Here is a 12965-nt window from a genome sequence, read left to right as displayed (position 1 = left end):
GATTCTTTTTTGTATTAAAAAAATAAGAAAAAGAATTTACTAAAGTGTACTTGTAGATTATAAAATTAGTTTCTTCATTATTTTATTATAAAATAGGGTAAATTGTATTAGTAGTCATTCAATTATTAGTATTTTTTTCATTCAACTACAAAAAGATACAAAATGTTTTAACAATTTAACTTTTTTCTTTTTTGGTCACAAAACTATTTCAATTTTTCTTTTTTGGTCACCAATCGTTAAATTACTAACAAAAATATAACATGGTAGCTTTTAAATTTTGTATAGTAACAACTTTGACTCTCAACATTTATATATTGTGTCAATTTAGTATTGATTTAAAAAAATTAACTCTCGACATTTACACATCGTGCAATTTGGTCATTTTTTTCTGTTTTACTTTTATTTGTAACATTAAGGGTTAATTTTAAAAGGATGAGAAAATACGGAAATAATTCTCTTGGATTGATAGGTGTTTTCATTTTTTGTATATTTTCAATCAATTTTATTTGATAGATTTGTTTTTTTAGTTTTTTAGGTAAAATGATCACAAAGAAAAGTAAATTGAAAAAAGAAAAACTAAATTACACAATGTGTAAACGTTGAGGGTTAAATTTTTAGAACCAAAGCTAAATTGATACAATATATAAATATTGAGGGCTAAAGTTGCTATTATTCCAATTTAAAAGTTGTCACATCATTTTTCTATCGACCAATAAATAAAAAAATCGAATAATTGGGTAAAAAACGAAACTAACCAAAAGTTGGGTGACTACTATCGTAGTTTACCCGTTATTAAAAAATATGTATGCTTAACAAAATCCAGAAAATAATAAAATAAATATTGTTTGGGGGCAATTGATGGTGGTTGTCGACTACGATCCTTTTAATCAGCGCGTGGTTGTGACGCACCGACGAAAACGACAAACCTTAGAGCCGTTTGTTGCCGTCACTTGGAAACTGTTCGGATTTTTTTATTATTATCTTCTATACTATTAAATTAATAGCTTATTTCATAAATTAGTACCTAAACTATAACATTTTTTCATTTTGATACTTAAACATTTTCTTTTACAAGTGATTTCTAAACTATTCTTTTTTCCAATTAGGTACTTCCATTAGTCTAATTGTTAGCCAAACCTTTAAGTGTATTTTAAAAAAAAAAAAAGCTTAACATACAAATTGATACATAAATTATACATTTTTTTCCATTTTGGTATTTTTTTTTTATCACCGGTGATACTTAAACTACTTTTTTTCTCATGTTGATACCTCCACTAGTTTGATTGTCAATTACACTGTTAAGTCTATTTTTAAAAAATCACTAAGTAAAAATGGTCATGTGACAGCAAAAAATGAAAAGTATTATTTTCTCTTTATATATATTTATGTATTTTTACTTTTCATTTTTCTTATTTCTTCTTTCTCTTAGGGTTTCTTCTACAAGTGTGAGTATTTTGGGTTTCATCGTTTTGATCAAGGTATTCATAACGAATTGATGTTGAACCGTTTAGGCTATCAGTTCACAGTTTGATCGATTTGTCTAGTTAGATTAAATTATTTATTAAAATTTATAAAAATATATATTTTATAAATAGAGAAAATTGATTCAATTGATTTTTTTGGATCGATTCAATTGGTTTATATCAATTCACGAGTTATTCGATTTAACCTTATATTTAAATTGATATCTCATTCAGATCTTAGTTGAATTAGTCCAATCAGTTGATTTAATTCTAAAAACACTATTTTTTTTATCAAAGAAAGAACTTTGATCTCGTTAGGTTGAACAAGCAGGTGGTGAAGTTAAAAGCATAATTAATTGCCATCATCTCAACCCCCATAAGGCAAATTTCAATTATTGTTGGCATTGATGTACATTATAAAGGAAGAAAAAAATTAAAATTTTTAAGAGAGAGAAGTAATGTAAAAGAAAATATAATAATATTTCAAAAAACAATTATATCACGTGCCATCTAATATTGGCTGAAATTTCTTTTAATGTATATAACATTTTAGTGCAAAATGAGTATCGGAAGAATAATTTAGGTACCACTTGTGATAAAAAAAAGTTTAGGTACCAATTTAGGAAAAAGAATATAGTTTAAGTACTAATTTGTAAGTTAAGCTTTTTCTTTTAATTGACTTAACGGTTTGACTAATAATTGGATTAACAAAGTTATCGAGTTGGGAAAATATATAGTTTAAGTACAATTTATGACAAAAAAATGACAATATGAAATATATATATATATATATATATATTTAAGTATTGATTCGTGGGTTAAGTCTAATTAAAGCTATCAACAAGGTAGTTAGTAAAAAAGTAAAAAATATTAGTTTTGGCATAAAGTAATTTAAATTTTTAAGGGTAAACTATACCATTAGTCACTTAGCTATGGATAAGTTTTCGTTTTAGTCATTTAACTAAAAAAATGTACAAATTAGTCACTATTGTTTTTGAAATTGGTCTTTTTGGTCACACAACCATTAAGTGGCTAACTGTGGCACTTTTTTATTTGTATAATAACACTTTTATCCTCAGCTTTTATACTTTTTGTCAAATTGTCATTGGTTCAATATAAAATGATAAAAAATTGATCTTTTTAAAATTTAGAAATTTATGAAGATACATGGAAAATTTTAAAAATTGAAATGAAATTTTTAAAAATAGATAAAGTGAGAAAAAAAACAAGGGAATTTGTTATTCATTGTAAGAAAAGAAAAAGATTCAGAATATAATTTGTTTTTACGATTTAGGATTTGAAAAATAGTTTAAATGAATTGAGTTTGAAAAAGAAATTTCTATGGTACATTTTGCATATTTTTGGTTATCAAAGTCGATTTCACAAATCTCTATAATATCAATTTTAGAAAAAGTCTTTCAACAACGTGGAACTTAACTTGAAGATATTACTAACTTAGTTTTATTTTATTTTTAAATTGTTATTTGATTATATTGAATGACCATTTCCGTTCTTATGCCTCAATATTGAACAATCTTGAGTTATATTATATGACCATTAGTTTTTAATTATATTTAAGCTTTATATTAGACGAATATTATGTTAAGAGATTAATATTGATCTATTTTTAACTCGACTTTCATGATTTTATGACAAAGCTGAAGATTTGTTGTTGCAATAACCTGAATTTTTATATAGAAATTTCTAATTTTTAAAATATTTTTGAGTTATTTGTAATTTTTATATAGAATTGAGGTTAAATTGATAGAAATTATAAAAGTTGAGGACTAAAAGTATTATTATACCTACTAAAAAGTTCCACAATTGCCCCTTAGCAGTCAAGTGAAAAAAAAAATTTCAAGTACATTAGTGATCAATTTGTAACTTTTTTTAATCAGGTAGTCAAAACAAAAATTTACTCATAATTGAGAGACTAATAATGTAGTTTACCTATTTTTTTCAAAAAATTTTATCCTCTATGTATTTTTTTGAAAAATTGTTCCTCATTTTTTATCAAAATAAATTGGATTTTTATTTTTTATTAATAAATGTTGATTTCTAAAATATTAAATTATGGCTGTAACAATATACATATTAAAATATAAAAGGTTATTATTATGATAAAAGTATAAATATTTGTATTTTTTTTAATTAGTTGACGCGGACTTGACTCCAAACGTCAAATTTAGCCAAAAAATTTAATATAATATAAAATCATAATAATATAATTTGTTTTATAAAATATATATACTTTTTTATGCATTAATCATCTATAATTACACTTGTATTATAACGATGAATAAAACCACAATAAACCAACATGTATTGAGTGCAATGATAATGTATATTGCATTATTAAGGAGAAACTCGAATCCAGGCATTGAAGATGACGTTATTGAGAGGGGTAACTATAAATCCCTAAAGGATTTAATCGTCGTGACAATTGTAAATACATGTTCAAGTGACTAGAAGGTAAAATAAAGCCAATAGAAAGCACGAGTGGACAAAGAAATGAATAATTTGAACTAAAATGGACTCACTTGACTAAAACCCACACATAACGAAACCACATACCCGCACATAAGAATACATATGATGAAACTTGAACTTGGATAGTAAAATCCCGAAACCTTAACATTTGTCAACAATGTCAATGTCTAATTGAGGACGTGGGTTGAAGTGTGCACTGTATCGAAAAACAAAGACTAAAAATCGTGATGTTATACTCATATGAAAAAAAGTGAATAAAAAACATTCAAACTTTGCTTTCAAAAAGAAAAAAGAAAAAAACCCCAGATAATAAAATTAAGATATAACGAGAAATTTAACCCGAATATTTATTATTTTTGTCACTTTGACCCAGAAGAGATTTTAGCTCCCTTTGTGAAATGGGAAAATATTATTAGTAATCCCTGTCAAGTATTAATCATTTATTTTATTCTATGCCTTTCAATCATTCAAATAAATAAAAATAAAAATTAATTATATAGTCTAAGTCTTTTTAGAATACAATTTCTAGCTTTGTTTGTCTAAAATTTTTTAGAATTTTATCTTGACCCCCAAACAAAATTTCTAGCTTTAATCTTATTTTTTTCTTCATTACTCTATCCTTTAATCTTCAGTGAAAAAGTTGACCAATTTGTTAAAAGCTCAATATCATTGACATGAAAATTTGGGCAAATTACACATAAAGCCCTATTTTTTTAAAATTTATTGAAATGGGCTCGATATTTTATTATTTACCGAAATGGGTCATTTTTCCCGAAATTGCGTCCATGTCAGCGCGATGTCAGGGGACGTGTCAGCAAATCGCGCTTACGCGGACGCGATTTGCGCCGCACGTGAACAGTACCCACCGGTCAAAAAATTGACCGTTTATGTTTTTCAGGTTGGAAAACTTTGAAAGGCCATAACTTTTCGCTCGGTTGTCCGATTGAGACGTTTTTTTTTTATTTCGAATAACTTTTCGAGATCTACGCGCTAGCAAACCGCCCGCAGTTTTCGTCGAAAAAGATCCTTTTTTACCTCTAAATTTTGATTTTTTCGGTTTAAAATTAAATTTTGAAACATTCAAATCATTATTTTCCTTATTTTTTTTGAAGTAAACACCGGATTTTTTTTACAGAATTGTTGTATTACTTTTCTGATTTGACACGTGTATGGAATAGGTCCGATAAATCGTTAGAACGTAAGTAATATAATTAAGATAATAACAATATTTTTATAATATGTTAATTAATTAGTTTAGCTTAATTGGTTAAAATGCTTGCTCTTTTCCCTTAGTACATTGGTTCAAATCTTGTTGGTAATAATTTTGAATCTTTTTTATACTTGTTGCATTTATTTTTTTAATCAATTAACTCTTCAATATTACATTAATATATATTATTAGTACAATAGTATAGACGGATTGACAATTTGAGCTACAATACTATGAATATTAACTACAATATATATTTTGAGCTACATATTACAGTAATACATAGTGGGGCAAAATACCAAAAAAAAACCCTATTTTTTTAAAAAATTACCGAAATGGGCCCGGTATTTTATTATTTACCGGAATGGACCATTTTCCCCGAAATCGCGTCCACGTCAGTAAATCGCGTCCTCGTAGGCGCGATTTGTGTCCACGTAAGCAAAGCGCTCTGACGTGGACGTGATTTACTGACACGTCCCTTGACATGGCGCTGACGTGGACGCGATTTCGGGGAAAATGACCCATTCCGATAAATAATAAAATACCGAGCCCATTTCGATAATTTTTTAAAAAATAGGGCTTTTTTTAGTATTTTGTCCTGAAAACTTGCATGATAATTCATATATACTTTATAAAAATTAAAAATATTAAATTTATTTAAAAATTCAATAAATTTTTTTTAAAATTATCCACTTCAACAATAAAATATACATAGACTATTATTGTCACATTAATATCGTTAAAATTTTAACACTTAATACAACTTTTTTGTCCCCAAAATTTTGAAGCTTTAGGTTGGAGTGATAAAAAATGTAAATTAAAGTAAAAAAAAGTGAGATTAAAATTATGAATTAAATTTGTTGTTATACCAAAAAAAATTAAAAAAGAAAAACAATTTATGTACTAAATTACAAATTTTTTGTTATACCAAGAAATTATGAATTAAAAGTGAGATTAAATTTGTTGTTATACCAAGAAATAAAAGAGAGACGTTTGACCAAAATTCCATTCACACAAGTAAACGGTAAAAACCCCATCCCCAGCGGCGTCGTTTAATTACATCTACAAAACGTCAACGCTTTAGCCGATCGGGAAAAAAAATCACTTGCTTCGTTCTTTCATCTTCGCCATATTTCTTTTTTCATAATATAAAAATTTATGTACTAATATTTTTTTCCAATAAATCTCTGTCGTCAGTCCCTTCAAAATAACCGCTGCTAAACCCTCTCCCCTTTCCCCCCTGATACCCTTCACCTCATTTTTTTATTTCGTGTTTTTTTTTTGGTTCTTATTGCTTTCGTCACAGTTGGGGAACTATTCATTCTCTGTACGTACAACTTAGCATTTTATTGATCTTTTAATTGAATGAATTACTGTTTAATGATTCTTTTATTTTTCTTTTTGTTATTAATCTTGTTGGGTTGTAATTTTTTTGGGTTTTGGGTAGTTAATTCAATTAGCAGTTTTTTAAGTTGGTTTATTGAATTGAATGCATTTGTGGATTCCCCCCCCTTTAATTAATTTGGTTGTTGTTATTATTTGTAAGATTTGATAAAGAAAGAAAATAATTGCGTTCTTTGTCTTTTGTTTATGGAAGCTTTTTCTTTTCTGAAAGTTCAACTTATTGCTTTGGAAAGTATTTGCTTCTTTGCTTCTTGATTTTAGTTTTCTTCCTTTGGCAAATTTTGGGTATGTTCAGAACTGGATTTCTTCTTCTATAATAAACATTAATTCAACATTTGAATTACTTTATATAGTTTCCTCTATTTGGTTTCTAGGTCTTCAACCTTGTTACATTGATTGTGTTATTTATTTATGTATTTGTCATGGGGATTTGAGATTTTTCTTGAATGAATTTTCGACTAATTGGATTTTATTTATGATATAGGAAACTGATGGCAAGTGAAAGAAATGGGCATCTTTGATTTTAGAAGGCAAGACAGTTTATCCAAACAGTTTAAGGTTTCCCTAAACACAGCTCGATGGAGAATTCGCCTACCACGCTAGGCTCTAAAGGTTTAATAAATAAGCATGAATTTTTAAGAGTTATAATTCAATGCTTATACTCTCTTGGATACAAAAAGTCTGCTTCTTGTTTGGAAATAGAGTCCGGTGTTAGGTACAAATCCATAGAATTTGATTTGTTGGAATCGCAAATCCTTAGTGGCGATTGGGATGATTGTATTGATACCTTGAATAAAATTAAGGATGTGAAGGATGATACACGATCTTCAGTTTTGTTTCTTGTGTTCAAGCAGTGTTTTTTGGAGTATTTGAATCGAGGTGATGATTCTTTGGCTTTGTCAGTTTTGCAAAAACGGGTTCCCACTTTACATATGAGCAACGAAACAGTTCATAAATTAGCTTATAATATACTTGCATTGAAAGAGATGGAATTGGGTAAGCTAGATGAAGATGTTATTAGTGAACTGCGAAAAAGGTTAGTGATGGAGCTAGGGAAACAGCTTCCTCCTCCAATTGTATTGCCTGAGAGACGTTTGGAACATCTAGTTGAAACTAGTGTAACAGCCCAAATTGATTCATGTATATATCATAATTCCCAGGACGCGGTCTTGCTTTATGAAGATCATTGCTGCGGCAGAGATCAGATACCTACAGAAACAGTTCAGGTGTGCTTCTTGTTGCAGTCAATACTGTTATTCATACGATAAATCATAGGTTATAAAATGAACACAGGCCTTTATGAACACAATGTTTTCAGTTTTAATATGATATTTTCTACATTTTATCTTGTGTTTTTGAACACCAAGCATTTGTTTGTTCTTCACATTTAGCATTTCTATTTTTTTTATTTACTGTCTATCTACATTTTCAATAACGTTGCCACAATAAACTTCTGATTTGGTGGAACAAATGCTAGGGGTCAAGTTCCTAAATACTAAAATGAAGCGCCTTGCCGCCTTCAAATGATGTAATTTCAGCCTCCTGCATCCATCTAATGCTACTTAATCTTCATTCGCTCATCTTGGTATAAACTATGAGGTGGTGATGAATTTCCATGTTGTTATTCATAACTTGTTTATTTTTACTGATTCTTTGTCAATTTGAACCCACATATCAAGACAATATTTGCTTGTATTCAATGAAGCCAATGGCTTGGAGTGGTGGAAAAAGTTTGTCCAGATTTCCATTTATCATTTTGAACCAAATAAGAAATTTAAAGTTCTTTTCTTTTTTATGGTATTCCGGATAAACTAAATAAAACATAATTTTGCAATATGAATTATATAGCTGACTTGTGTGGTAGAAATCTTGTCCTCATCATGTTGTAAAACTTGCTTATACTTTCATTGAACAAAATCTCCTTTTATGTTTATATTTCCTGTCAGTTCATGGATGATCTTATCTTTTTTAATACATTATTAGTACAACTTCCTCTCAATTCATGCTATTTTTCTTTGGCTGACATGAAGGGAGTCATAGCAATATGTTTTTATAGTTCTAGAATTTCATATTATGCTTGCTGAAGGCAGGGCATGAAAACCATTGAGCTATGCAACACCATGAAATTAGAAAGTTGAATCACCCTTTAGCAATAAGCTTAAAGAAAATTATGTTCAGTAGTTTTTTTTTAAATAATAACTTCAGTGTGTGCCTTTCACTAAAACATATTCCAATTTCTCAGTCTAAAACCTGATATATAGCTTACATGATCTTTCTTCAAGATGATTTCTCCCACCTTAAGATGAGAATGTTTAATGAGTTGTTCCATTCCCTTTGTGCTGATTTATACATGAGGAACATGCAATTTTTGAATTTTCTTGTCCAACTGCCTAAATTGTGGCTTGTTTATCATGAATGTTTAAGGTGTATTGTGGCCCCTTTTGTTTCCTGTGACTGCAGATTTTGACTGAACATAGCAATGAAGTTTGGTTCATTCAATTTTCAAATAATGGAGAGTACTTAGCCTCTTCATCAAGTGACTGTACAGCTATTATATGGAAGGTATAACTTAATTATTTTTTGCTTATGCATATGGACAGATACACACTTTTTTTTTTAAGAATATGTGCATGCATGCGTCTCTGCTGCTTCATCTAGAAGATTTGGAATATTGTTTTTGTTGTAACATGTTGTCAGTGAGGTATGATAAATTAGAATAGCATCATAGGAGTTACACATAGTGGCTCAATTAGGGGTGCATCTAACTCTTAATGCCTCCCTTTTCCCACTTTTCTTTTTTATATTTGGTCGGGAGGGGGTTGCAAATAAGGTATAGTTTGTTGTTATTCTAAAAGCTGAAACAAACAAGAAATGACCAATTTCATGTACGAATTCCTGATTGTCTCTTTCCCAAACTCGAAATAAATGAAATGAAATCAATCAGATGTTGATGTTCTCTTTCTCGTACTGTGTTCTTTTTGCTCTGTTCTTTAATATTGATTCGATTTAGCGTGTTTGATTTTTTCACCGGTAAACTTCCCTCTTAAAAAATGTGGCTCGAAGTGGCTTTTAATGCCGACCATGGGGTGTCTAGATTTGATGTTCTACACCAGACATTATCCTAAGTTTAAGCAGAGGACCTTGTTTTCATGTTGAACGCATAATTACCATCATTATAATCTTGAATATTTATGTACATTTTATATTAAAATTTACGGGTACTGGATTTTGGTCTTGCTCTCTAAGATTCTTTTTTTCTGAAGTGTTTGACTTGATTTTTTTTCCACTCGCTGAATTTCTTAGGTCATGGATAATGATAAGCTGACAATGAAACATGTGCTTAGAAGCCATCAGAACCCTGTATCCTTTGTGGCTTGGAGCCCGGACGATACAAAGTTACTCACATGTGGAAACTTGGAAGTTCTCAAGCTTTGGGATGTAGAAACAGGCACTTGCAAGCATACATTTGGGGACCACGGCTTCACCGTTAGCTCATGTGCTTGGTTTCCAGACTCAAAGCGAATTGTTTGTGGCAGTTCCGACCCTGAAAAGGGCATCTGCATGTGGGACTGTGATGGGAATGAGATGAAAGTTTGGAGGGGCATGAGGATGCCCAAGGTTTTGGATCTTGCTGTTACATCAGATGGTGAAAACCTTATCAGCATATTCTCTGACAAAGAAATTCGGATATTAAATTTGAGGACAAATGCTGAGCAAGTAATCTTTGAGGAGCATTCAATCACATCTCTTTCAGTTTCCATCGACAGTAAGTTCTTTATTGTCAACCTAAATAGCCAAGAGATACATTTGAGAGATGTTGCCGGAAAATGGGCAAAGCCCCTAAAGTACACAGGACACAAGCAAAACAAGTACGTCATACGGTCCTGCTTTGGTGGTATCAATAGCATGTTCATTGCCAGTGGCAGTGAGAATACACAGGTAAAATCATTGTTGTTCATGTTTAGCTAGTTGTAAATTTATTACACCTTTTCTCAAATCACTTGCATTTAGGTAAAATACCATGGAGGTCCTTGTATTAGGAGTCAAATTGTATTTTGCCCCCTTTAGTAAAAAATGGGCAAATTAGTCATTGTACGATAGATCAAAGAACAAATTGATCATTCTGTTAAAACAAGTACGTCATACGGTCCTGCTTTGGTGGTATCAATAGCATGTTCATTGCCAGTGGCAGTGAGAACACACAGGTAAAATCATTGTTGTTCATGTTTAGCTAGTTGTAAATTTATTACACCTTTTCTCAAATCACTTGCATTTAGGTAAAATACCATGGAGGTCCTTGTATTAGGAGTCAAATTGTATTTTGCCCCCTCTAGTAAAAAATGGGCAAATTAGTCCTTGTACGATAGATCAAAGAACAAATTGATCATTCTGTTAAAAAATCCATCCATTTCTATTGTTAAAACCTGGTCCTTGTGTGTCGGAATGAAACTTCATATGTAATTGTCTGGTTATTTTGTCAATCATGCCAGTTTTTAACAATAGAATTGGATGAGATTTTAACAAAAAAGATCAGTTTGCTCTTTAATCTAACGTATATTAATATGCCATTTTCTTTAGTAAAATGGGCAAAATGTAATTTGACTCCTAGTACAAAGGTCTCCATAGTACTTTTACCCTTGCATTTATTAATCATTTCTGGCATTGCGGGCAGCCATATGATAACCAGTCCAGTCCAATAACATCTTCCAATTCCATCCACTTCATCTTACACTAAGATGCTGATACTGGGATACGCTACATGTGGCGTCGATCCCCATTAACACTTAGCATGCCTACTTTCCTTATGTAATTGTGATACATACTGATTTTGCCGATTACAGAGGACCTTTTTTTTCAGGGTCATCTCCGATAGTGTTATTTTTTCGTGTCTAACTCAATGTGTGCATACCTACTTTCCTTATGTAATTGTGATACATACTGATTTTGCCGATTACAGAGGACCTTTTTTTTCAGGGTCATCTCCGATAGTGTTATTTTTTCGTGTCTAACTCAATGTATATATGCACATGGACCTCGGCAAGTTCATTCATTCGCTTATACATTATGCAAATATTGGCAGGTGTATATCTGGAATCGACAAAGCTCCACACCAATTGAGGTATTATCTGGCCATTCAATGACGGTTAATAGTGTCAGCTGGAACCCTAAACGGCCTCTGATGTTGGCATCAGCTAGTGACGATCATACAATCCGTATATGGGGACCAAGCCAAAGCAATAAGATTCAACCAGCAGAGACTTCCACTTGAAAAATAAAAGTTTGAAGCCATTTGTCTATACTGTAGCAGATCATCTGTTTCATTCAAGAAATTTTACAAATTAGCATAAAAAATTGTTAGTTTGGTGGGTTTCCTGTTCTTTGCCCCCAGCCAAATTTTGCTTGCACAGTTTTTATTTTTGCTTTTCTTTTTTGTAAATATTTTAGACCATTTGTTTTTGTAACACTGCTTTTGTCTTTTTTCACATGATTTAACATTCACAGTACAACTGTTTCAGTATTTTAATGGTGTTTGCCTAGACTTACCTATACGAGTAAATGATTTTGTTTTGGTTAAATTTTGATATTTTGCACAAATTGTACATTTGGTTTTTGAATTATAATTTAGTCATTTTAATTTTTGTATGTTTTTATTTTTAAAATTTCAAACGTAATCAAATTGAATGGTATCTGTTAAATTTATTAAAATTATATATGACAAGTATATTATCATAAGTGTAATGTTTTGTTAATTTGCTATTTTCATACGTTACTCGCAAAGCTTGTTAATGGATTTAACCATTGTTGTTTGTATCAAGATTGAAATTTTAAAATTTGAAAAAAATATAAGAACTAATGATTATATTGAAGAACATGAACTAAATCTATAATTTTACGTGCAATAAGATCATTCGTAGAATTTATCTAAAATGGATTTATTTGTTACTATGGGATAGGATTAAAATTTCACAATCCAAAAAAGTATAAAAACTAAAATTGATTCTTAAACTTTAAACTATAATTTTATAAAAAAAATAACGTGAAATTCATTATTCCTTAAATTATTTTTACTTTTTTAATTTTTATAAATTTTTTAAGACACGCGTCATTATTTTATTAAATATCAGTACAAAAGATAATGGTGTCTACTAAATTAAAAAAATATTAATTAATGGTTTCCAAGTTTAGATAAGGACTAAATAAAAGGAAAATTAAGTGCCATTGAGTTCAGGGGATGAAATATATATTAACCCAGTAAATGTATATATAAAGAGTAAATAAATATACAAATAGAGGGTTAATTTGGATGGGACATGCAATAATAATTTCGCCTTATATCCAAACTAAAACCCAAAAATTGGAAAAAAAAAAAGCAATTCTACTAGCCGGGCCTATAAAAA

General features: G+C 29.8%; 1 protein-coding gene across 3 annotated transcripts; it reads left to right on the top strand.

Moving 5' to 3' along the window:
• The first annotated feature begins 6275 nt into the window (after positions 1-6275).
• Positions 6276-12143, top strand: LOC107942160 (WD repeat-containing protein WDS homolog). Of its 3 annotated transcripts, XM_041098745.1 has the most exons (6): positions 6276-6490; positions 7052-7793; positions 9028-9129; positions 9871-10459; positions 10726-10772; positions 11648-12143. In XM_041098745.1, exons 2-6 carry the CDS (start codon positions 7146-7148, stop codon positions 11834-11836), a joined length of 1575 nt encoding a protein of 524 aa, XP_040954679.1. In that variant the 5' UTR covers positions 6276-6490; positions 7052-7145; the 3' UTR covers positions 11837-12143. The 3 variants fall into 3 exon arrangements, with proteins under 3 accessions (XP_040954679.1, XP_040954677.1, XP_040954678.1); XM_041098743.1 differs by lacking the exon at positions 10726-10772 and having other exon boundaries at positions 9871-10506; XM_041098744.1 differs by lacking the exons at positions 6276-6490; positions 10726-10772 and adding an exon at positions 6707-6852 and having other exon boundaries at positions 9871-10506.
• The last annotated feature ends 822 nt before the right edge of the window (positions 12144-12965 follow it).

Source organism: Gossypium hirsutum, chromosome D08, assembly GCF_007990345.1.
Source record: "Gossypium hirsutum isolate 1008001.06 chromosome D08, Gossypium_hirsutum_v2.1, whole genome shotgun sequence".
NCBI classification, from domain to species: Eukaryota; Viridiplantae; Streptophyta; class Magnoliopsida; order Malvales; family Malvaceae; genus Gossypium; species Gossypium hirsutum.
Note: the sequence above shows the minus strand (reverse complement) of the source record. Positions and strands in the feature narration are given on the sequence as shown.